This window comes from Panthera uncia (assembly GCF_023721935.1).
Source record: "Panthera uncia isolate 11264 chromosome C1 unlocalized genomic scaffold, Puncia_PCG_1.0 HiC_scaffold_3, whole genome shotgun sequence".
In the NCBI taxonomy this organism is placed as follows: domain Eukaryota; kingdom Metazoa; phylum Chordata; class Mammalia; order Carnivora; family Felidae; genus Panthera; species Panthera uncia.
Genome location: NW_026057584.1, coordinates 95279855 through 95307049, shown reverse-complemented (window position 1 = coordinate 95307049; position 27195 = coordinate 95279855). Strand labels below are relative to the sequence as shown.

Here is a 27195-nt window from a genome sequence, read left to right as displayed (position 1 = left end):
AGGAAAAGAAAAGAAAAGAAAAAAGAAAATTGGGGCAATGCTTAGAGATTAATAATGCAGATTAGCATATTAAAGCCTCTGAGAAACTCTGTAGGAGAGAAAATTTTTTTAACTTTTTCTCAGCTTTTCCTACCTTCAACCACAGGGTTGTGTTTTGACTTACACACCTACATCCAGCAGAACTACCATCTTTGGAAGATGGGCTTTGGGAAATGTTAGCCCAGAGGATAAAGTTGATATTGCTTACCATGGATGCACTGACCCATATTAATGGGTTCCTGATGCACCTCTCCACCTGCTCCCACCTGTCTTCGGGGGCTGCTCAAGTGCCCTCCTGAGAGTCTGAGTGGAAGTCACCTACCTCCTGGCTCGCTCTTTCTCCCTGTTTCCTCATATCCAAGCCCACTGGGGTCAGCTTACATTCTCTTTCCCTCCAGGAAGCCTCTGTCCTAGAAGTCTCAACCACCCCTGCCCTCACTCGTTGCTTCATCTTCCAACTACTTTTACACATATTTCCTTTTTCTATTTCACATGGCGGGGGAGCGGGGGGTAGGAGGGAGGTGGGGGGAGGTTTGGTGCCTTTGAGGATATGTCATACTCCACCTGGATAGTATACTCCTTGCAGGCATTTGTATCTTTTTTTTCTAATGTTTATTTATTTATTTTGTCAAAGAGAGAGAGAGAATGGGTATGAACACGCATGGGGGAGGGGCATAGAGAGAGGAGAGAGATGGAGAGAGAGGAGAGAGAGAATCCCAAGCAGGCTCTGCAACTCCCGCACAGAACCCGATGTGGCGCTAGAACCCAGGAACTCTGAGATCATGACCTGAGCCAAAACCAATTGCTGGGACATTTAACCAACTGAGCCACCCAGGCACCCCAGGCAGGCATTTGAATCTCTATAACTAGTTCTATAACTGACTTATATCTAATTGCATTTTATGATGATTTACTATGAATCCATAAAACCTGGTACAAGATCTTGTGCAGTGCAAGTGATCAATAAATATCTTTTTTAATGTTTGTTTATTTTTGAGAGAAACAGAGACAGATTGTGAGTGGGGGAGGGGCAGAGAGAGAGAGGGAGACACAGAATCCGAGGCAGGATCCAGGCTCTGAGCTGTCAGCACAGAGCTGAGCAAAGAGCTCATGCAGGGCTTGAACTCATGGACTGTGAGATCATGACCTGAGCCAAGTCAGATGCTTAACTGACTGAGCCACCCAGATGCCCCAGAATAAATATCTGTTAATGAAAATAAAGTGGATTTCTCCAAATATTTCAGTACAGAAAGAGGAAGAAGGAGACTATGTCAAGTCAGAATGAAACTCTCAGAGTGACTGAAATTTAGCAGAGTGGGTGAAGGAAATTCACAAAGCAGCATGAGAATTCCAAAATTTCAACAAAATCATCACCAGTGCTGAAATGTCTAAGGAGAAACCACACACCTGAGGTCATGTTCACCAAACTCTAAAGGGGACTGTCCTATACAAAAGATATGTTCCCTAATCTGGTCTTAAGGAGACATGATGATTTTCAGGAGGAGGAGAAAACATCCCAAATCAGATATTTTTCTAATTCCTAATACAGTAAATTCCTGTTCCCTTCCTTCTTTCTTTTCCGCCTGCCCTCTACTCAACACATTTATTGAACACCTGCTAGGCATTCAGCACTGAGCAAAAAAAATATCTGGAAATGTCTCAGGGAAAATCAGAACTATGAGGTACAGAAGAACAAAGGCTCCTACCTTGTGAAAGTCTTAGTGAAATGCAAGTACAATTTAAAATAGTGCATAAGACAACAAGGATGAGATAGCCTGAAATACTATCTTAAAGCTGACAAAAGCAGGAAGTGTGCAGAATCATGCCATTTCAAAGTTGCATGTTTCTTTTGTTTATTTGCTTCTTTTGAGAACTAATAACTTTCTGTCTCTAACTGTTCCATATTAGAATAATGGGCCCTGGTCATAGTCACTCTATGTCCAACATGTTGCCTGACACATGGTGGGCACTTAGCAACAGTCTGATCAGTCACTTACTGGACAAGAAAATGAATAAGGCAGGAAACAAGTCCTTCCAGCTATGTGTAGAAATGCTACATTTGACTGAAAATTTTGGTGCTGTAAGTCCTTTAAACCAGAACACAGTGGATGGTGAACTGTAAAGAACAATCTATGCCTTCTTGAGTTAAACAAGTTTCCTTTAAAAAAACCATTCTGAGAGATTAAAATTCAGATGCACAACAAAATATTTACATAGCCTACATGATTCCCCGTTAATGTTACAGTAATTTAGGCAAATTTACTATTCCTGAGATAAAACCATCACTCCAGAAATTTGGGAAGACATTCTAGTTCATACAGTTTTAGTAGGAAAAAAAAAAAAATGAAGAGTGACAGCTGAGTTTGGACAATTGTCACTTGGGAGAAGGTGGGGAAAATGGCACTACAATACTAGAATATTAATACATTTAGGTAATTAAAAAAAACACAAAACAAGAAGTGATTACAAGTAAAAACAAAAGAGGAACAATCTGGGAGAAGTCAAAATGATGTACATCAGGTAAAATGTGTGTTGTGTACTGTTTGTCGATTGTGCCAGTAAGCTGAACTAAGTTTACATTTTACAATGCCACCCTTAGCAATCAGCACAAGCACATGCGTGAGTATAAAACTTGGTATAAATTAGAGAACATTTTGGCAGCCTAAATCCCATGCCATTAAAAGAATAATCATAAAATTATTGATGATAATGTGGTCTTTAGATTAAGGAAAAGCCTTCTAAGAGAAGGAAGATATTTCCCTGAAGGCATTTGCAATGAACATGAACAAAGAACAGAAAAAAAGGACAGAGATAAATTCCTCACTGGCTAATTAACAAAGCCCAATCTTTTCTTTCTTTCACTTCTACAATGCTGTCAACAGAATGTAGAGGATCAAGAGACTGCAGAACCCAAACACGACCCTAGATAATGTAGTTATTAAATAAATCACATTCACATTTCCAAACAATTCATTCAAAGCATTGGCAAAAACCACCTGAAGTAGGCTTATCTGGTAAGGATAACTTTCCCCTTTGCACCCCATAATATTTTGTTAATAACACCACTCTGGCACTTAAGTTTCTTATAATATAATATCTTTATAATGGAGAAAATAACATCTGTGTCACAGACAGCATGACTGCTTCCTTTAATAAAGAATGTGTCTGACACTCATCAGGGCTTAATAAATGACAGGTGTCTTTATTATGATGCTGTTCCTTCTTACTATGCTGTTATCATTATTATTATTTATCATATCAACCCCTGCTCTCTTGGAACTTGAAAGCAGAAAACGAGACTGTGGTTTTCATTTTTGCATTCCATGCAACCCAGCACAGCACCGTTCTCAGGCATTTGATGACTTAATGTTAACTGAAACTTTCTAGGGTTACCATATGGACTAAATTTTTTGTGCCTGAAAGAGAAAATTGGTCATCAGACTTGTAGAAGGAACTTGCTCCTCCTGAAAGTAGCTGCAATTGCTTTAAACTATAACTTCCCTATAATGGTTGTTCTCTGTGAGGTTCTGGGAGATAGTTCAGAAATGAGCTGAATGTGAAAAAGTCTGACTAGGTCCCAATCGATATGAAAATAACACTAAAAGACCTTAGCAGATAGCATATGTTAACCTTCTGTGCATTAGGGACAGTTCTATGTCCTTGATACATGTTAGATTTTACTCTTAAAAACTTACAAGTGCATATTTTTTTTTTCATGTTTTACAGGTAAGGAAACTGAGGTCATTTAGAGAGATTATAATTTTGGCCCAAATCACATCAATAGTAAATGCTATGGGAGTGTGACCCCAGATCTGTAAGACTCCCAAGTTTGAACCCTTAACCACTGAAACATACAATTTTAGTAACACTCTGAGTTCACAATCCATTTAGAAGCCACAAACTTACCTCCAGCAGTAAGTGCTATGACTTCTTTCCAACATCTTCCCACACAGAATAAACTGATTCGTTTCCCTCCCTTTTCCTCAACTCTCCTACCGGAGTTACCTGAGAATCTAGTTACTGGCATCTTCCTTAATGAACTTTGTAGGTTACATTCTCGAAAGCAGTGTGAAAGAGCCATGCCCTGAGAAGAGCAACAAATTTGTAAGAGCCAACCTGCTGACCGGGAAGCCTGAGCAGAAGGGGGCATGTGCAAACAGAGTTTACATAGGTGGAAGAATAGAATATCCAGGAAGCAACTGCAGTCAGAGACAGCAGCCCTCAGTACTACTTCACTGCAGCAAGGCCTTTCAAACACCCTCATTCTGCGCCCTTCAAACTATACCTGCAAGAACTCCACAGGACAAAACCATCAGATATTTGAAAAGAAGATGCCTGTTGGCCAGGCATGAAATGCACAGTTCTGCAGAAAAACAAACAAACAAACAAACAAAACAAAAAACAAAAAACTAGGGGGGCTTGGAGCACAGACCCTATTCTCTAAAAGCGCTCCCCAGGAAATACCTATTGGATGAATGAATGAATGAATGAATGAATGGTGGGCCCTATATTAGAGAGTTGTGGGGAAGACTGATGACCCTGAACCAGGCTGACATTAACCATCATCACCACAGTGCCAAAATCTCTGTTCCGTTTACATCTCTCGCATTAAACAGGGAAATGTGAGCAGTATGCCTCAGGTTGGGATCCACTGCACCTCCCTCTTGACTTCATCATTTTGAAACCTGAAGCTGCTGAAGTCTGTCAGAGGAGCGCCAATTAGGTCCATCTAATTTCCCAAATATACGTATATTTGTTATGTGTTTTTCATTGACATACAAGTTCTAAACTAAACTGTAAACGAAAATGTTATAATTTCTAAGAATGAAAATAATATATGGCAATGCCAAATACAGAGTAATGGGCTTTGGTAAACAAATTCTCCAGCAAAAAACCTAAGGAGAAAAAAAGGACACTCACAAAACCTACCCATCTAAAAGTTCCCACAAAGCCACATGGTACTAAACAGTAAAAAGCTACTTTGGTCATCTCCATTTCTTCCTAGTAACAGACCTTGCCCTGTGATTACCTCCTTGGCTTATCGGTTAATCTGGTCGTACCCACAGCCAGCCTCTGGCCATAATAAGCTCTCAATGATATACTACCTTGCTTGCAAAACTTTGAAGAAAACGTTTCAAAATGACAAGGAAGAGTATTATCAAGATGTCTGAAGTGCCAACCAAATTTTATAACTATCAGCCAGCATCCTAAAAATCATTTTTGGCGAAAAGTCATGAATGATATTCACAGCCCAGAAGTGAGAAAAGGCTTCTGTCCATGCTTAAGGAGGCGATGAGAAAATGAACACATCTACATGAAGCCTTCACATGCATTCTCCCTGCAGATGATAAAAAGCAACACTGCCACTTATCCACCTGAGATATCCTCAGTTCTCAAAATAATGGGTGAAAATGATCAAAACCTTAATTGTCTTCATATGGCTCAGACAAGGTACATAAACTCATTTTTTTATGCTCCCAGCACAGAAAATTGCTTCATTTCTAGAGTAAATATATACTAGAAACTTGCGGATATCTCAAGAATGCCTTGTAGCTAAAGAAAGTAACATCACTGCCTACTCATTTGGCTTAATTTGCTAGTCTCTCAGCAACTTCATGCTTACGCTTCCAACCCCTTTTAGATCCTAGGATGAGGCAACAGTCCAGAACCCTGGAAAGTCGCCGTCTCCAGCAGCCAGCAGTTTACTGAGCCACCATGGTCCCAGGATGGACTTTCTTCCCAGGATGCCTTCCTGGGAATGTGCATGTCCCATGCATTCCACTTATCTTCTCTAAGCTACATTCCAGTAACTAAGCTTCATAAGCTTCTTCTGAATTGTTTATTCTGTGTTCTAAAGCTCCATCCGCTGTTGAGATGATTTGCAAGATTCCTTTTCTTTTTTGTTAAGCAGGATTGGTGAGTATTACCGGGCCTTTAGGTGGAATCACTGCTATTTAAAATTCCTGCTGCCGAGATTAAAGGAGATAAAGCCTGTGAAAGCCTTTTGTAAACTGTAAAGTCCTGCTCATATGTAGTGTGCTGTTATAATATTAGCCATAATAGCAATAACCCCAATCCAGTTGTAACACAGGCTTTAAAATGATAATAAGCATTTGGGTCTTGTCTTTGCTGCATTCCCAACGGGGGCCTACACTGGTGCCCAGCAAGGGGAAGCCTCTCGAAGAAAGTTTTGTTTGGATGCATAAACGAATGACTCTAAAACATCACATACTTGTCCAAATTAATGTCCACAGGCAAAACGAAGCTAGGCATGACAATTTAGATAATGAAAATACTTGGCAAAAATACTGTGGTGCTGAAAAGAAATACTGCAGAAAAAGTTCTTCTAAAGATAATTCCTTCAGTAATGAAATCTGGCCCTTTGCAATCAGTATTGGGGAGGGCAGGGCGTGGTGGTACAGGTTGGGGCAGGTATTTCCATTAGTCCTGAAAATCTGCCCTAGTTCAGGATAGCTTACAGGAGGAGGCTGCCATCCCAGAAAAAGCCTAGGGTAATGAGTATGAGGGGGTTAAAAGGAAAAAACAAAACAGAACAAAACACAAAAGGAGCAAAGTCTATCCCAGCAATGGGCTTATTTTCAGGCTCTTTCCAGGGGTGGAAATGACCGAATTCTCTGTGGGAGAATTTTAGAAGCATTTTAGAAAATGCTTTTAGATGCATCTGTGCTAATCACTCTGGTCATTGAAGGGTTGATCTATTTAAGGACCTGTATGCAGGAAAGGGTGTGGGAAAGAGGTGGAGGATGAAAATAGAAAGGAAGATGGTAGTGTCCAGGAACTGGGGGCTCATTTATCTTACTCAACTGAAGCCTTGAAAATAAGAAGGGAAACTCTGGAGTAGCAGCTGATTACTCAGGAAAGCAAAGGCTGGCACCGAATTTAACCCCAGAAGATGAGGATATCCTAACACCCTTTTTATCTAAGGGGCCGGGTGGGGTCTAGAGAAGAGAAGGAAGAGAGCCTGCTACCTGGGCGGTCTGCAGGGCTCCAGCGGTAGGGAGGGCCTCTGCATCAGCGGCTGCTAAGCTCCAGAAAATATCGTATTTCTGCCCATCAATCAGCATTAAGCTGCTTTGGGGGCTGAGCTTTCGGCACTGGTAGTTGCCAGTAGCAACAGGGCACACACTCCTCACTCCTGGCGAGCTGGGGCGGCAGCAGCAAGGGAGGGGGCGGTCAAGGCTAGAGGCTGTGAGCTTGGCAGACAGGGTCGGGAATCCACTGGTGATGGGGGAGGGGGACGGGTACCAGGTAGAGGCGGGCGTGCCCTGCAGGGGCCAGCCCAGGTAGCGGACCAAGCCACTGGCCTGTGTGGGTGGGAAGTTTTGGGGTTTCTGGTGGCACAGCAATGCCCTTGCCAACCTCAGCAGCCTGCCGTCCAGCCTGGAAATGTCTCACTCTGCTGGCATCTGTACAAGAGAGTCAAGGCCGAGAGGGCAGAAGCCAAGCTGGTACTGCTCGTGGGTGGGTTGGGGTTCTAAAGATCCACCCCCTCACCCGCCACCCCTCCACCCTTCAGAAGTCTCTGGAGAATTCCAACGTGGAATTATGTCTGCACGTGTGAGTGTTTTCGTTTGCACTTCCAGCACAAAAGCGAGGCCCCACAGGTGGAAAGGAGGTTGTGCGTGCGTGTGTGTGTGTGTGTGGTGCTCGGACTGCGTGTGAACCGTGAGATGGCTGAGGCACACGCACGCGGCTCCCACCCGCTGTCCCGCCTAGGGCGTCAGGGGTGTCTGGTCTCAGGCACTTGGGGAAGAGAGCCAGAACCGCGCGCCACCTCCCCGAACTTCTCCCCCTGCCGTCGGGATCCGGTAAGGTGGGAACGAAGGGCAACGGAGAGGGAGGTGGAGGGCAGAGGTAGACCCATGAGAGCACAGGAGCGGGCACGGATGCAGGGAGCCCTTGGGCACCAATAGGAAGGACGGAGCTGAAAGGCCAGTGGACAGGCCCGGGCTTCGGGCGCAGGGGGCGCGCCTGCGAGGGGCGAGGGCTAGCGTCTCCTTACCTGGCCTGTGCTGGAGCATTTTGCAGCGGGGCGGGGGCGGGGTGGGTGCCACCCTCCCTGGGGGCCGACCCTGCAGTGCTGTCACTTCGGGGGGCAGCCAGGCGTTGGCCGCAGAACCCGGAGTTGACAAACTTGCCAGGTCCGGAGCGCGCAGAGGTGGCCCGGGCCACGCACGCCGCACAGCCCACGGCAGCCGGGACACCGCGCGCTCCCAGGAGCTCTTCCGCTTTGTTGTGTTCCACTGGTCTCCCCGCGCCTGCCTCTGGGTGTCTCCGCGCCCTCCCAGCAATGGGACGTTTCGCCCGCGTTCCGGGAGGCCCCTCGGGTCTGCGTGCCACTTTCCTCCCTGAGGCGCGTTAAAGAGCTGCCCTGGAGCGCCTGGCGGGGCTGCGCAGTGCGCTCCTACCGGGCGGCTCCGGCCCGCAGATTCCCGCCCCCCACCTTCTCCCCCTCCCCGCCCCTCCGCGGCACCCCCATCAGAAGCTGCTTAGGATCGGGCTGTCAAATCCAGCCCATCTGCTGCAATCATAATCAGTCTCAACCGAACGGTTCTGACAAATCTCCGCCTGGAGCCGGAGTTGGGGAAGCCGGTGGGCGAGGGGCGGGGAGGGGAGGAGGAGGCCACAGGGGCGAGGGGGCGACAGGGGCTGAGCTCTGGGAGAGAGGGTCCTAGAGGCTTCCATTGTCTGTCCCAAACAGAGGAACTGAAATGGGAAATGGGGATCCCCAAAGCGAAATACTGTTTTCCTTTCCCAGTTCCTAGTAAGAAAAATCAATCCACCCTGGCAGGCCCTGGCATACCCCACCCCCATCCCAAGCCACTGCCTGCTGTGTCTGGGTGGAACGAATTTCTGCTAATGAACTACACAAACAGGTCCTGTAATCTTATCAGGCTGACCCACAGACTGGCAGAGATACCCAAAGTATTGTAATTGGCAGGTAAGAGCTAGAACTAACAGCCAATTGTCTGGAGTCAGAAGTTGATTCTCAAGTACATTTGGAAATAAAGCTTACAGAGGGAGAACCGGCCTGTCAGTGGCAAAGAAGCACAGCCCTTCCAGTCGTGTTGGCATTTTGGGAGATAAAAGGAACATTTGTTCTGGACAAGAAAATACTGAACTTAGCCCCAAGTTAGAGCTTAAAGAATTTTCATAATTTTTTTCCCATTTTCTCGTGAAAATGCTTTTTAAAGAAAATCTATTTTAACAGAAAGTGATAACTTCGAAAAATGATTTTTCCAAACTAGTTTCTTCTACAGATGAAATAAGGTGCTATACTTTGAACTATTTTAATGTGCCACTTCAGTATAACCACACATAGATCTACTGCTTATACCCTTACAAAGAAATAAGGCAAAAGTTTTTAAAAATCAGTGAAAATAACAGTGGTCCTACATATACATAAACAATTCTTAAAGCATCAAGAATACAACCAGCAGGATTGTGTATGGTTTTGTACATTCTTCTCAAGTGCTAGAAAATGTTCAGTTGCCCTGAAGGACGGTAGTTGTTGGGGAGAATAATTGGTTGGATAAACACATCACCAGTTGAAAAGCTGAAGGGGAAAATTTTAACCCATTTATTCGGATAGGTATAAGAGCCATGCAAAAATAAGTATACTGTGAAAATTTAACACAGTTTGAAATTGGTGCTCAAAAGCATTCTTTTGCTTTGTGCTGTCGGTGAGAAATGTGGGCATGCCACATTAAGTGCCCACTTGTCTAGGCAGATACTGTGTCTTCTACTTTTCTTATAGCCCAGTGGTGCTTACAATAGCAATATGTAGCTATGGGCTGATGGTTTGGAATTTTGATTTACAGGTCAGGATTAAAATCATATATATCACTGTGACTTGCTTGATAGGTGAGGGGAAAAGAGGCTCAAGTGTTACTTTTCCCAGTATGTAAATAATCTGAAGTCAAGTGCAGCTTCTGATCAGATTTTAAGACATTTTTATCAATATTTAAACATCTGAAGTTTTTCATTGTCAATTTGTTTAATGTGTTATTAATATTAAGACTTTTAATTAAAAGATTCATCAACATGGTGCCAAGAAATAAGGATTTCTGAAGAAGTCCTCTCCATCAGAATCAACTTTCATGCTGGTGACTAAAGAACAGTGTCCAGGAAACTGCTGTTGCCCAGGGGAGAAAAGAGCTAAGCTGAGAGATGCCAGGCTGCAGGCACCATCGTGGGTTCTGCTATGTCCTTCTCTCAGGTTGGTCGTTTCAATTGCATCAGGGCCAAGCAATTGGCCATAGGCATAATGGGTGGTCCCAACCTCCAATTCATCAAGTCCTTTGTTCTAACTTCAAAATATATCCTGTCTAGTTCTTTCAATTACTTATATGAGTGAAAAAAAATCACACAAATATTTTTGACTTTATGGAACTTACATTCTGGAGGGGAAGAACGACATTCGGAAAGAATACATAAGGAAATCGTATTCTCTGTTATAAGGTAATCAGTGCTATGGAGACAAAGCAAGGAAGTCTGAGCAGTATCCAAGTTTAAACAGAGAGCTCAGTGAAGGTCTCACTGAGAATCTAAGTGTAAGTGCATGATTAAAAGAGGTGAGGGAGTAGGGAAGCCATGCAGGTGTCAGAGATAAGATGTTGGTACAGTGGCCCTTAGGATTGAGCCCAGTGAAGACACTGCAGGGGGGTAGTAGGGATGGAACAGGGCGAGTACAGAGGGTTAATGGAGATGGTCTGAAAGGACAGATCACTGTGTGAGACCTAATGGGCCAATTTAAGGACTGGCTTCTACCCTAAGGGATATGGAAGGACAGGGACACAGAGGGTTTTGAGGAGAGAAGTTTCACGATCTGACTTTTGTTTTAATGGACCATTCTGACTACTATATTGTAAATTACAGGTGGAAAAGGAGGGAGGACATGGGAAAACCTGTTATTAGGCTACTCTTAGACTCAACGTGAGAGAGGATAGACAGGGCCATGGCAAGATGGATAATGAGAACTGGTGGCAATTTAGGATTGTTTTGAATTTAGAGCCAATAATATCTGCTCAGGACAGGGGATTGGGGGAAAAAAAGAAACAAAAGTAAAGAATAACTCCAAATGTTTTGCCTTAGCAACCAAAAAACATAGAGTTGTTATTAACTGAAATGGGGAAGCCTATGGGAGGAGCAAATTTTGGTGGAAGGAACAGGGATTCAGTTTTGGATTTGTTAAGACTGGGATACTTATGAAATTAAACTTTAAATATAATTAAAGATCTTAGAATAGTTCCTAGACTTTGGTAAAGGCCATATGTTTGTAGCGGTGGACCTTGTGTTAGTGAAGTTTGTATTGGGTGTCACAGTTATTATTGATGTTTACCAACCAAAAGGAGATATTGATTTAAGTATCTGAATAAACATTCAAGGACTGTGTTCAGGGGACAATTCTTTAGATGGAGATGTGAATTTGTAAGCTATGTAATATATACATAGTTAAATCCATCACATCAAGTAGGCCATTAAGGCTGTGAGTATAGTTAGAAAAGAGAAGACATTTGAGAATGGAATCCTGAGTCATTCCAACTTTAAAAAGCCAAGAAGATGAAGACCAATGAGTAGAAGAGACCATCCTAAGGGGCAGCTTGGGAGAGAAAGTAAACTAGGAGTGTGGGCTTCTCTAGAAACCTAGTAAAGAAGATATTTCAGTAAGGAGGGAGTCATCTGTGAGCCACAGTCTCCCAATATGATTGGCATTGCAGAAAACTCAAAGAAAGGGGCACATGGGTGGCTCAACTGACTCATGATTTCAGCTCAGGTCATGTTCTCACAGTTGGTGAGTTGGAGCCCCTGCATCTTACTCTGTGCTGATAGCATTGAGCCTGCTTGGGATTCTTTCCCTCTCTCTTTCTGCTCCTCCCTGGCTTGCACTCTTTCTCTCTCTCAAAAATAAATAAACACTTAAAAAAAGAAAAAAAAGAAAGAAAGAAAACCTAGGGGCGACTGGGTGCCTCAGTTGGTTAAGCGTCCAACTTCAGCTCAGGTCATGATCTCGCCTGAGTTCGAGCCCCGTGTCGGGCTCTGTGCTGACAGCTCAGAGCCTGGAACCTGTTTCAGATTCTGTGTCTCCCTCTCTCTCTGACCCTCCCCTGTTCATGCCCTGTCTGTCTCAAAAATAAATAAATAGAAGTTAAAAAAAATTAAAAAAAAAAAGAAAACCCAAAGGAAAATAGAAGAAAACTATGAGAATATTCATCAAGGTTATTGGATAACTTGTCTAATGTCTGCTTATAATACTACATCCAAGGTATCCTAGCACCCAGGCAAAGATGAGGTGCATGAAAAATATTCAGTGTATGCTGGATTAAGTAATGAATCAACCAAAGGACTAAATGCCTTATGCTGCAAAGTATGTCTCAAATTATGGCCCGAGGATGATTTTGGAGAGGTCTTCTGTTCTCTAAGTCAAGAAATATTGATGTAGGACAAGGTTTATAAAAGGGAATAGATTGGGAAACATGATGTGTTTCCCATTTATTAAGCAATGTCAATAGACAAAGACTTCTAGCCCAAAAGTCTCATATCAAATATTTTCTCCAACCATATTTGATAAAATTTAAGTTATTAACAAAGAAATAACTCACATACATACAGAAGTGAAAAAATACACTTCTGTAAGTAACCTTACAACTTGAGACAACAACCCACTTCAAATAAGCAAAAGATTCAGAAATATACTTTAGCAAAAAACATATATATATAAATAATAATTTTTAATAAATAATTTTAATAAATAATTGCATGAAAAGTTGCTCATCATTATTAGTCACTGGATAAAAGCAACTTAAAATCACAAAGGAAAAGAGATATGCACCCCTAGATTTAGTGCAGCATTATTTACACGAAAAGATATGGAAGCAAGTCAAGTGCCCAAGTTGTCAACTGTCAAGGGTCAACTGTATCTATAAAAGGTAACAACATACATGAATCTCTTCATGGCATTATGCCAAGTGAAAGAGTATCATACGTTCTGACTGGCTTCTGCTTTATTCTGTTTGATTCTAAAACACTCTAGAGACAAAAAGCAGATCCATTTTTGCCTGAGGCTGGGGATAGAGATGGGACAGACTACAAAGATGCACAAGGCAAGTATGTAGTCAGAAATATTCTATATCATGATTGTGGGGGTGTTTACAAAACTGTCAAACTCATCAAGTTATATACTTAAAAACCGGTGATTTTTATTGTATAAGTTATAAGTTATAACTTAATAAAAAGATTTTTTAAAAAATTTTGTTTTTAAGTTATCTCTACACCCAATGTGGAGCTTGAACTTGCAATCTTGAGATCGTTACATGCTACACTGAGTGAGCCAGCCACGTGCCTCCTTAATAGAAAAAAAATATTTTAAAGAATCAAGAATTTAAAGTGAGTACGGTTTGCTTGTTTGTTTGTTTTTGTTTTCTTTTTGTTTTTGCTTTATTTTAGTAGGGGAATTTTAGTGCTTTCCCATTTGAGAAGAGGAAGCTTACTTCAGAAATAACACCAGTTCACAATCCCCAATGAAATAACTGATTCAAGTAAGGATCATCAATAGATACTGAAAGATGGTAAAGAACAGGAAACTGAATATTCATATTTTAACAAATATCACTCCCTAATGTTTGCTAATTGCTAAGGGAAGAATTTATATTATACAAGGGAGAGATCACCTGCCATGGTCCTCCTTGTATGATGCCATATGAGAGTGTAAAACATTGCTTACGGAGTTTTTATTGCAAAGAAACATGTTCAACCTGAATCCAAGCAAGTCTTTTGACATAATTTTTAGCTTACATGAAATATGCAACCTAGAGAATTAGATAAATGACACCATAAGGAAACAATGAGGCATATGCAGGATAAAGGATGCTCCTGACTTTTCAAAAAGCCAGTGTCTATGAACAGAACAAAGTAGGAAGACTAAAATAGATTAAGCAAGGTAGGGCATAACTAAGTGAAAGTAATGCGATTGGTCTTTCTCCAAAATGAACAGCTATGAAGACATTGTGGGAACAACTAGACAAATGTAAGTCAGGCTGGTATTAGATAAGAGAAGTTTCATCAGTTTTGCTAAGGGTAAACATGATATTGTAGTTAAAAAAAATTTTTAATGTTTATTTATTTTTGAGACAGAGAGAGACAGAGCATGAACGGGGGAGGGTCAGAGAGAGGGAGACACAGAATCTGAAACAGGTTCCAGGCTCTGAGCTGTCAGCACAGAGCCTGAAGTGGGGCTCAAACTCACAGACTGCGAGATCATGACCCGATCCAGTCGGCTACTTAACCAACTGAGCCACCCAGGTGCCCCATATATTGTAGTTAAAAAAGAAGTGGTCTTTATTGTAAAAAGACACATGCTATAGTATTTAGGTTGAAGTATCATGGTGTTTACCACTCACTTTGGAAAAAAAATATACATGAAACAAAAATGTTAAAATGTGTTGATGCTAATTTGTGCGTAGATGAGTGTTTTATTCCCCTGGACTTTTAACTTTTCTATATATTTATTTTTTTTTCTTAATAAAAAATGAAAAACTACAAACTTCTAACAATTATAAATAGATCAATAATTAATGTAAATGGGTCACTAATTAAGTATAAATAAATCAGAAAAATTAGAGATTAGTATCTTAAACTGACTGTATATCAACACTTTGAGAGTGGAAGGAACCAAAGCAGTACATCATGAGAAATACTTTAGTGCATATTCTAGAAATGAAAAAAAAATGGTAAATGAATGTGCACAGCATCTAACCCAAAAGGATAGGAAAAGAATAACAATAAGTACGTGGAATAGAGGAAATAAAGGTAAAATCAAAGTCTAATAAAACAGAACACAAAGTATTAGTACAAGATCAATAGAACAATATTTGCCTAGACCAATGAAAACCAAAGACAACATAAATCAATAAGATTAGGAGAAAAAAGGGCTACACAACTGAGAATACAAGAGAGATTTAAAATAATAGAACTACTTCACCATGAGCAACCTTAAGGCAATAAATTTGAAAACACAGGTAAGATGATCAACACCTAAAACTTAAAAATAGGACACTTAATAAAACTCACTCAAGAATCAAAAGAATCTTGAACAATTTCATAGATAAACTCAGTGGTTGAAAAAAACAAATTCCTTGGGTATAATCAATAGGCCCATATTTCTTTATCAAGATATAATTCACGAATCATAAAATTCACCCAGTTAAAGTGCACAATTCATTCATTTTTGGCACATGCAAACTGTGCAACCACCATCACTTCCATCACTTAAGTTTGGAAGATTTTCATCACCCAGTAAAGAAACCCACACTACCTAGTAGCCATCACTCTTTGCTCTCCAGCCAGAGGTAACCAAAAATCCATTTTGTTTCTCAACCAAATTTGCCCATTCTAGACTTTTCATATAAAGGCAGTCATACAATATATGACCTTTCGTGTTTGGTTTCTTTCACTTAAGCATAATATTGTCAAGATTTGTCCACGTTGTACCATTTATCTATACTCATTCCTTCTCTTCTTATTGCCAAATAATATTCCCTTGTATGCATATACCACACTGTACTTATCCATTCATCAGTTAATGGACATTTTGGTTGTTTTTTTGTTGTTGTTGTTTCTACTCTGTGGCTATTGTAAGTAAGTCTGCTGAAAACCTTCATATGCCAACTTTTGTGTGGACATGTTCTCATATCTCCTGTGCATATATCGAGGCACACAATGTCTGGGTCCTATGATAACTATGTTTAACAATTTGAGCAACTGCTAAACTGTTCCAGAGGAGCTATCCCATGTTTGATTCCCATCAGCTGTGTATGAGGGTTCCAATCCCTCCATATTTTCTCCATTTTTTAGTATTTATTATTGATTATAGCCATCCTAGTGGGTATTGAGTGGTAGCCTTCTTTGTGATTTTGATTTGCATTTTCCTAATGGTTAATATTGTTCTGTATCTTTTTATCAGTTTATTGATCATTTGTTTATCATCTCAGGAGAAATGTCTTTTCAATTCCTATGCCCATTTTTAAATTGAATTATTTGTGTTTTTTGTTGTTGTTGTTATTGTTAAATTGTAGGCCCAGCTTTTTTTTAAAGCAATTTTTACAAAACTTGGAAACAATACAAAACCTCTAATATCCCTATCTAACAGAGAGAGCTATAGGAAGTAGGAAAAGCATGCAGGAGGAGAAAGAGAAAGGCCAGGGGCAGGGAGAGAAGAGGAGGAGAGACTTTTATGAGTCTTGATACTTGATACTAAATACTTGATGCCTTCATACTAAAAGTAAACATAGATCATACAGGGAAAAAATTAGTAAATCTGAAAAATCCTAAATAAAACAGGATATATCAATAGAAAAATAATAGCAATAATGGTAATAATAGTATAATATGACCAAATAAGGTGTAACCTGTAACGCAAAGGTGATTTGGTCCAAGAAAACCCTATTAATTTCTAAATATACACATATTTTAGAAGATTAAAAAAGAGATCATTTCAATAGTTGCTGATTTTTTTTATTATTTTTTAATAGTTGCTGAAAATTTTAATAGCATTCAACATTTACTCATGATTTATAAACAAAAATCTTTCACAAGCTAGAAATAGATGAGAACTCCCTTATGTTGATAAAAGGTGCTTCCAAAAAATCTATAGCATGCATGATACTAAATAGTGAAATTTAAGCACATTTCCTTTAAGTTTTTGTTCTAGACAATAATGCCCATCACCACTTCTGTTCAACGTTTTCAAGGTCTTAGAGCAATGACATAAAGAAACAAAAGATATGGGGCGCCTGGGTGGCGCAGTCGGTTAGGCGTCCGACTTCAGCCAGGTCACGATCTCGCGGTCCGTGAGTTTGAGCCCCGCGTCCGGCTCTGGGCTGATGGCTCGGAGCCTGGAGCCTGTTTCCGATTCTGTGTCTCCCTCTCTCTCTGCCCCTCCCCCGTTCATGCTCTGTCTCTCTCTGTCCCAAAAATAAATTAAAAAACGTTGAAAAAAAAAAAATTAAAAAAAAAAAAAAAAAGAAACAAAAGATATAAGAATGAGAAAATAGGGGCACCTGAGTGGCTCATTCAGTTGAGCATCTAAGTTTTGATTTTGGCTCAGGTCATGATCTCAGAGTTATGGGATCAAGCCCCATGTCAGTCTCTGTGCTAAGTGTGGAGCCTGCTTAAGATTCTCTCCCTCTCTTCCTCTGACCCTCCCCTGCTTGCTCTCTTTCTCTCTCTCTAAAATTTAAAAAATTAAAAAAAGAATGAGAAAGTAATGAACAAAACTACCATTATTTATAGCCAATATTATCTCCATAGTAAACTGAAGAGAAACTAGAGGCAAATCATTAGGTACATGAAAATAGTAGTGTGTTTACTAGATAAAAGAACAACATATGAAAATATATAGTGTCTCTAGGAAAGGTGACAAAATATGAAAAACAACATTTTTAGAAGATATCTTCTAAAATAGTAAAAGAAAGCATATAGGAATGAATACCAAGATGTTAAAAATCTTTATATTAAGTACTTTGTTGAAGGGCATAAAAGCAGAACTAAGCAATTAGGAAAACAGAGTGGCAGATTGAAAGATGCAATCTCCTGACTTAATCCTTAAATGTGAAATATTATCAGTCAAAATCCCAGCAAGTTTATACACTGAACTTTACCAGCTGATCTTCAAATTCTTATAAAAAAGTAGGTGGCCAAAAATAACCAGCTAATCTTTTGGAAGAGTTACTGCACAAACATCCAAAAAAGGTCAGTCCCCTCCTTTGTGGGTAGAGAAGTGAGTGAGATAAATACATCAATGAAAACAAAGAGAATCTAGAAACAGAACCACATACATGGGATCAAGGTATAAGACAAATGTGTCTATTAGTTAGAGGGGAAAGGCCTGGCAATTGAAACAATGGCATCAGGTCGACTTTCTATCTAAATAAAAAAGACAAAATTAGAATGCTACCTCAGACCATTCACGAAAGAATAAACTCAGATGAAAAACTAAATGTGTGAAAGAGAAAACCAAAGTTGGAAGACTGACACTACCCAATTTTAAGAGTTATTATAAAGCTACAGTAATCAAGACAGTGTGGTATTTGTGAAAGAACAGACAGAAAGATCAATGGGACATAATGGACCAGAAATAGACCTCCATACAGTCAACTTATTTTTGACCAGAGCAAAGGCAAGACAATGGGGCAGACATAGTCTCTTCAACAAACGGTGTTAGAACAACAGGATATTAATCATTCAATTAATCTAGAAACAGACTTTACACCCTTCACAAGAATTAACTGAAATGGATCACAGGGCTAAATTTAAAATACTAAACTATTAAACTCTTAGCTGATAACCTAGGGGAAAACCTGGATGACCTTCAGTACAGTGATACTTTTTAGATACAACACCAAAGATATAATTTATCAAAGAAATAATTGAAAATATGGACCTTATTACAATTAAAAACTTCTTCTCTGTGAAATATAATATCAAGAAAATGAGAAGACAAGTCACAGATTTGGAGAAAATATTTGTGAAAGATACATCCGATAAAAGACTTACCTAAAATATACAAACCATTAAAACTCAACAATAAGAAAACAATGCCATTTAAAAAAGGGCCAAAGACCTTAAAAGATACTTTACCAAAAAAGATACACAGATGGTAAATAATCATAAGAAAAGATGCTCCACACCATGTCATCGAGGGAATGTGAATTAAAACAATAATGAGATACCACTTTATACCTGCTAAAATGGCCCAAATCCAGTGACAGCACCCCCTGGGGGCAAGGATGTGGAGCAACAGGAACTCTCATAGGTTGTTGGTGGGAATATAAAATAATGGAGCCAATTTGGAAAATAGTTGGATAGTTTCTTACAAAACCAAACATACTCTTACCATATGATCCAGTAATTGTGTTCTTTGGTATTTACCTAGAAGAGCTGAAAACTTAGGTCCACATAAAAACCTACACATGGATGCTGACAGCATCTTTATGCATAGCTGCCAAAACTTGGGAGCAACCAAGATGTCCTTTAGCAGATGAATGGATAAACTATAGTACATCCAGACAAGGACTATTACTCACCACTGAAAAAAAAACAATGAACTATCAAGCCATGAATAGCATGGGGATACCTTAAATGTATATTACTAACTGGAAGAGCCCAATGTGAGAAGAATATATGCTATATAATTCCAACCATATTACGTTATGGAAAAACCAAAACTATGGAAACAATTTAAAAATAAAGTCAGTGGCTCCTAGGAGTGAGGTGAGGGGGAGAGATGAATAGGCAGAGAGATGAACAGGAGGAATCTGATGGAAGTGAAAATACCCTGCATAATATTATAATGATGGATATGCCATTATCATTTGCCTGAACCCACAGAATGAACACCACCAAGAGTGAACCAAAGGTAAACTATGGCCTTGGGTTGATTATGACATGTCAATATAGGTTCACTGTTGGTAAAAATGTACCACTCTGGGGATTAATGTGGATAATGGGGGAGATTGTGCATGTATTGATACAGAGGGAATATGGGAAATCTCCATACATTCCCCTCAGTTTCACTGGAAACCTAAATCTGCTATTTAAAAACTAAAGTCTAAAAAAAAAAAACAAAACCAAAAAACAAACAACAACAACAAAAACCTCTTAATATAAAAAGCCAATCTATAAAACTTTTTGAAGCATGCTCTGGATTAAGACTTTCTACTTCAGGTTGGGAAGTAAAATGAAGTACATTGAATCTCTGTGGGGAAAAAAAAACCATTACCGTGAAGAAAAAGAAGTCAAGGCACAGTTTAGAAGAATCTTTTTTGAAAAATATATATCCTAATATGAATCCTATCCCAACTTTTAAGCTAATCTCAAAGGAAAGAGAGAATTCAAACTGAACTTTCAACTTTTCTAAAAAAATAATGATAAAACCACTGGATGCATTTAAAGCAGTGATCACAGAAAAATTAACAGCACAGTTAACAATAAAAATTTGAAGATATAAATAAATTCTCAGCTCAAAAGGCCAAAAAGGGAAACTTAATCAGTGAAAGCACAGGAAGGAGACAAGGATAAGAGCAACATGTACTGAAGTAGAGAACAGAAAAGCAATAAATACAGTTAAGAACTCAAAATCCGTCTTGTTTCTTTTAAACAGATCACTACATAACTTAATCCAAAGCTGTCAAGGCAAAAAGAAAGCACAAATATGCAAGATAAGATATGACTATAGGAAATAACCACTGAAATAGAAAGAAAAATTAAGAGGGGACTAAACAGATCTCATCTCTATGCAACTAAATTTGCAAATACACATAAAATGGAATAAGTCTTCGGAAAAGATTTTACTGAAGTTGGTTCTATTCAGGATAGAAAACTTAATCAGACCAACTTTTTTAAAAAAGCAATAGAGAAAGCAATTAACTCTCAAGATTAGACCACTCCAAGATTCCATATTGTTTTTCCAGAACATGAAAAATGAAGGAAAACCTGGTAATTATTTTTATAAGGCAAGTATATCATTAACAGTTACTATGGACTGAATGCTTTTATTCACAATAAATTCCTATGCAGAGAGCTTACCTCCCAATATAACAGTATTAGGAGGTGGGGCCTTCGGGAGGTGGTCAGGATTAGATAAGACTGTGAGCATGAGCCCTCACTAATGGATTACTGCTCTCATAAGAACCATGAGACAGCCTACTTCCTCCCTCAGCTCTCCACTGTGCAAGGATACCAGGAGGATGAGGACACAAGAAGTCAGTGGTCTACAACACAGAAGAGGGCCTTCACAAGAAATCAACCATGCCGGCATGCTGATTGCAGACATTCAGCCTCCATAACTGTGAGAAATGAATTTCTTTTTTTGATGAACTAGCGAGTTTATGGTATTTTGCTGTAGCAGCCAAAACTAAGAAAACAATTTAATCTGATTAAAGACAGTTAAAAAGTATGATAGCCCAATGTCACTATATATCAATGCAAAAAATGCTAAATAAATACAAGCAAAATGATGCAAGACTACATTAAAAAATATACCATGACCAAAAGCCACTTGCATCTGGCTCAATATTAATATACCACATCACTAAATCTAATGAGAATAACCGCATGAGTCTCTGCACAGATATTTTTAAAGCCTTTGACAAAATTTAACTCCTTCCCTGATAACAACCCAAAAATATAGGATTCTATGTATATTTTCTTCACATAACACACATACACACACACACACACACACACACACACACATATGCCCTCAATGTTCACACCAGTATCTTAGAGAAATACTTGAGGCATTTCTAGTAAAATCATGAACAAGGCAAGGCTGCCCACTGTCCCTACTACTATTCAACATTTTAGTGTCATCAATGCAGTCATACAACATAAATCAAATGGGAGCTAAGAATTAGAAAAAAATAAATGCAAACTATATTTTCAGATGACATGATAGTATGCCTGAAAAAATAATGCCAATCAATGATAAAATTAAATCCAAACAATAAAAATTCAGGTTCAATAAAATTAATATACATAAATCAATCACCATCTTATATACTGTTGGGGGGTATATTGTTCTAGAAAACCTCATTTACATTAGCAACCAAGACAATAAAATATTGAGGGAAAATCATAAGAAGAAATGTATAAAACCTGCATGAGGAAAGCTTTAAAATGCCACGAATCATGAAAGCAGACTTGAAAAAATAGAAGACCTTCACTCTGCTATGATACAATGACTCAGTATTATAAAAATGTCACTTCTCTCTAATTGAATTTATAAAATTAACATAATTCCAATAAAAATACCAACAAGATTTTTTTGGAGCTAGACAAGTTACTACTGAAGTTCTTACAAAAAGTCTTGTAAGAATAGCCATTAAGAAAAGCTGGAACGAGAAATATAGTTTACTGTGGAGCAAACAAACTATAAATCTTCTGTAATAAAAAAAAAAGTCAGGCACTGGTGCATGGATAGACAAATAGGGTAGGAACAGATGACAACATCCAGGAAGAGACCTGGGAACACGTGGAAATCCATGATCCACCAAAAACAGCATTTCCAATCACAGGGACAACAGTGGGTTTTTAAATGAAGAATGCTGAACAAATGACTGGCCATTTGACCAAAAAGAGCATTAAATTCACTCGTAAACCATACAGAGCACGAACTGCAAAGAGATTCAGAATTTTAATGTAAAAAAAAAAAAATGAGGCCATATAAGAAAAACAGAAACAGGTAACTTCTCTATAACAGTGACTCAAAAAGCAGATACAGGAAAAAATCAATAAATTTCAGTGTCTTTTTAGACAGCATGTTATATTTGTTTTTAATGGCTGCTATAACAAATGATCACAAGTGTAGTGGCTTAAAACAACACTAATTTACTGCCTTATAATTTACAGTAAAATTCTGAAGGTCTCACTGGTTTCAAATCAAGGTGTGGGGAGGGCTGCACTGCTTTCCAGAGACTCTAGAGGAGAAGCTGTTTCCTTAACTTCTCTAGCTTCTTAGATGCTGTCCACATTCCTTAGCTCCTGGCACTTTAGTCCATCTTCAAAGCCACAATTGTGCAGCTGTATGACCTTTTTTTCCAGCCATATCTCCCACTCACTATAGCCAAGAATGATTCTTAGTTTTGAAGGGCCCACCTGAATAATCCAGGAATACACTTTCCATCTGAGGGCACTTAATTTAATTATAACTGCAAAGTACCTGTTGCCATGTAAGATCATCTATTTACAGATTCTGGGAATTAGAACATGGACATCTTTGGGAGCCATTATTCCTTCTACCACACATAGCAACATGAGCGCACATGCGCGTGCGTGCACACACACACACACACACGCACACACACAAATAATCAAAAGACTACTGATGTGCTAGGAGAAAATATCTGTTATAAATCTTAAACAAAGACTAATATCCCTAATATACAAATACAAAGAACTCTAAAAGGAAGGGGAAAATCTTAAAAAATTAGTAAAAGTTATGGACGATTGACATGATGTGAAATTGGTCTCTGAGCATATGGAAGTGTTCAAGTTTACTCATCACTAGAGAAAAGAAAATGAAAACTACACAGAGCTATAGCTTCTCATCTATTCCATGGTAGAAAATGGAGACATTCAAAAACTTCTTCTGTTGGTGAAACTGTGCATGAACACACATTCTCATATATCGCTAGTGAAAATATAAATTGGTACAAACTTCCTGAAGGAAAATTTGTCAACATCCAAAACACTTCATTTGCATTTACCATTTGAGTGAGCATTCTCAGGTTTTGGAGTTTCCCCCGAAAGCACACTTCTAACTATACAAAAATGCATAGGTACCCTGGTTATTCATTGCTGCACTGTTCATAATTTTAGGTTGTTGCTGAAAATGTCTCTGACTTATTATTGCTTTCATAGATTCCTCTTTCCACTTATTTGATGGCTCATCTTATCTTTCAGGGTGGATTATAAACTATTTTGTCATCTTTTACAGGCAGTTTCTACACTCTACAGTAGCAATGAATCAATGTTTCCCGATTTTTAAATTATTAAGGTTGGACAATCATTGTTTTGAAAGAAATTTCATTTTGAAATAAAGCTCTCATATAAACTAACACTGTATGACTTATTAGTTTGAGATTTGCCCCAGACTGGTTTCTATTATACTAATTTCTACTTAGTTCTTACTAAGTTTCTGCGTTTTGTTTTTTGTTTGTTTTGTTTTTATTTTAAAGAAAGAGAGAGAGAGAGAGAGAGTGCGAATGGGGGAGAGGAACAGAGAGAGAGAGATAGAGAGAATTTTAAGCAGTCTCCATCCTCAGCACAGAGCCTGCCACAAATCTTGATCTTACAACCCTGGCATCATGACCTGAGCTGAAATCAGGAGTCAGACACTCAACCACCTGAGCCACCCAAGTACTGCCTAAGTTTCTGTTTTATCACAGCCAGTCTTAATCAGATAATTTTGGTTTCTTCAATAATTAAACCTCTGTGGCCAGGGCTGAATTGAGCCCAGCTACTCAAAGCAAGATTCTACTGGACTTCCCACAGTCTTTTACTGACAACTGAGCAGACCCTTGTTCTAGGATAGCATTATCATCATTAATAAAATATGTACATAGAATGTACTTAAGGAGTGCCTGGTTACTCTCCTGGGGCTTGGTAACAATACAAATAAATACATACCCATGCTCTATCAATCATTCTACTTTTAAACTTGAATGGCCTTACATTAGTAAAGGTACTCATTCAACCATCATTTATTAAGTAGTTATTATATCAGACCCTGCGCCAGATTTTTAAAATCAAGTTTATGGTTTTCAAGCTAAAAAAGAAAAGGTGTATAACTTCAATTTTTAACAGCTAATTTTGTGTATTTTTTGTTTGTATTCAGATCCTGTCTTTACATTGTCTCCCAAAATCACTGCCTGTATTACTTATGTTAGTATGAACATATATATGTACATATATATGCACACATATTGGTATGTTTATATATGTGTATATATATAACATGTGTATGTCTCTATAATCCCATACATGACTTTCATCAGAATACCTCCCTTTTTATTGGGAGCCTATTAGCAAAGTAGTAACATATGCACAAATTAGGGGGAGGACTCCCCTCCTTCACACATCTGCTTATTTTGCTTATTTTCGTTTGCTTACACCACCAAATCAGGGCTCAGAGCGGCATCCACACATGTGTGAAATGACTGTGTAAGTGAGATAGTAGAATATATTTAAACTAAATTTGCATGTAGGAAATTCATTATCTCCTCCTCTACCCTAGCATGGGGATAGCTCCTGTGGTTTTCCAACAACCTATACAATGTAATCCTATGAAAGTAATATAAACATGTTTTTGAGAGGAACTCTAACAGAAAATTAATAGTGTGGTATCTTTCTCACTAGATGATAAAAGAATTTTACAAGGATCTTATCAATCCTCTCAGTTTTTACTTGATGAGTTAGGGGTTTAGATTTTTTAATGTTTCTCATCATAGAATCACAGAGAGAACATGTTTACTGAAAAGAACCTAATACCATTCCTGCCTGCATTATAGATGGGGAAATTGGGCTTGCATGGTATTTAGGACCACACAAGGGATTCAGAGAGAAAACTACAAGTTGGCTGCAAAGTGTCCCCACCCACTTCCCAGACTGCTAGCCACTGGATTGATGGGGCTTGAGGTGCCTGTGGGGCTCAGCACAGCAGCTCTAAGCATGGGGGAGAAGGATATGGAAACACAAAGTCAAATTTGGAACGACCTGCAATGCTTCTTGACATATTCAGGAGCTGGTATGGATGGGGTTGTAAAACAACACAAGAAAGTATAAAAATTCATTCTAGATCAGGAATTGGCACCCACGGTAAAATCTTGCCTATTTTCCTAAAGTTTTATTGGGACACAGTCACACCCACTCACTTATGCACTTCCTGTGGCTGCTTTTGAGTTCCAGCTTCAGAGTTGGGTAGCTGTGACAGGGACCATAAGGATACAGCCAGTAAAGCCAAAAATATTTACTTTCTTGCCCTTAACAAAAACGTTTGTGGACCTCTGCCCTACATAATATTGCCCTCTTACCAGGCACTACAAACATGAATAAATACACTCTAAAAAACACTACTAACAATTATAATTTTGAGTTACACTTTGAAATAACTATGGTAATTAAGTACATGTTATAAATTCTAATGAGCCCTCAAGTTTCTGGTACAAGTTGTTCTACAGCATATACATTCCTATGGAATGTTAGTGACATTCCATTTTTAATAATAAGAATAGGAGGCATTTTAGCTAATTAACTTTTAAAAATTAAACCTAAATTAACTTTTTATAGTCAGTAATAACTACAGCTGAGATTACTTCCAGATAATTAAATTATAATGTTCCTAATGAATGGATCCACTCTAACTTTCTCTACAAAGATAATTATAGTTGCTTATATAGTTTCATTTTGTCCTTTGTGCATACAAGATTATTGTACTTTCCCAAAATGTAAACATGGATTTTTATTGTTAACTATTTATTTTTTAAAGTTTATTATTGTTTTAGAGAGAGAGAGAGAGAGGAAGAGAGCATGAGCAGGGTAGGGGCAGAGAGAGAGGAAGAGAGAGAATCCCAAGCAGGTTCTGCACTGTCAGCGCAGAGCCCAACATGGGGCTCGAACTCCCAAACCATGAGATCATGACCTGAGCCAAAATCAAGAATATAACACTTAACCAACTGAGCGCCCAGGTACCCCAAACATGGATTTTTAAAAATCTATTTTTTTTTTGAATTAAGAATACAACATTTACCAGATTTTTTAAATAGCCTATACAATTTTTAAATTGCAAAATTACTGTTTGGGCAAAATCGTAAATTCGAAGAAGTGTTATGAAAGAAATAGAATTCTGAGACATGTTCTGGAAATATATGGGGCATAAGATAAAGGGAAGAACTATAGCTGAAATTGACATGTAAGGGATTGAAATAAAGTAGAACCATCATAAATTATTAATTTTTAGGAAGTATATTTGGCCACCAGAGAGAATCTGTTCTGTCTTTATACTATTTTTGGCCTGTATATGGAGTCAGGATAGACTAGGTTATATTATGGTAACAAACGATCCTCAGATATCCCTGGATTAAAGTGAAAGCTTATTTCTTCTTCACACTACATGTTGGGAAGGGCCTATACTCAGTCATTCTATGGCTCCAGTTTTATAATAAACCATCATGCTGAGCACTGATCGCTGCCATGCCAGAACAAAAGAGCACATTGGAGGGTTGCATATCTGTAATTAAATGCTTCAACTTGGAATGTTACTTTTGCTAGCCACTCATTGGCCAGAATGAGTCACATGACCTCTCCAACCACAAGGAAACAGGAGTTGCAATTCTGTAATGTGTCTATAAGGGATAGAACTGGAAATATTTATTAATAACTCATTGAATATTTAATGATTAAGGACTCAAGCTGTGAGCCAAACTAGTTAATTGTGCTTCACATTCTTCATCTGTAAAATGACACAAACACCAAACCTCATAGAATTGTGAGAATTAAATGAATTAAATAATTGTAAAGTGCTTCAAAGAATACTGATATAAAGTGTTATCAGTGCTTTATTTCAACCTTTGCACTTGC

The 27195-nt window shown here is 38.8% G+C and overlaps 1 protein-coding gene across 1 annotated transcript in view; it reads right to left on the bottom strand.

Annotated features, from left to right (window-relative positions):
* The window catches only part of NCKAP5 (NCK associated protein 5), a 776078-nt gene that overhangs the window by 475549 nt on the left and 273334 nt on the right, over window positions 1-27195 (bottom strand). The window contains exons 5-7 of the mRNA XM_049615277.1: window positions 7845-8545; window positions 7029-7364; window positions 6349-6527 (exon numbers count right to left, since the gene is read on the bottom strand). Coding sequence (XP_049471234.1) covers window positions 6349-6527; window positions 7029-7364; window positions 7845-8545 — 1216 coding nt within the window. The remainder of the gene's footprint in view (window positions 1-6348; window positions 6528-7028; window positions 7365-7844; window positions 8546-27195) is intronic.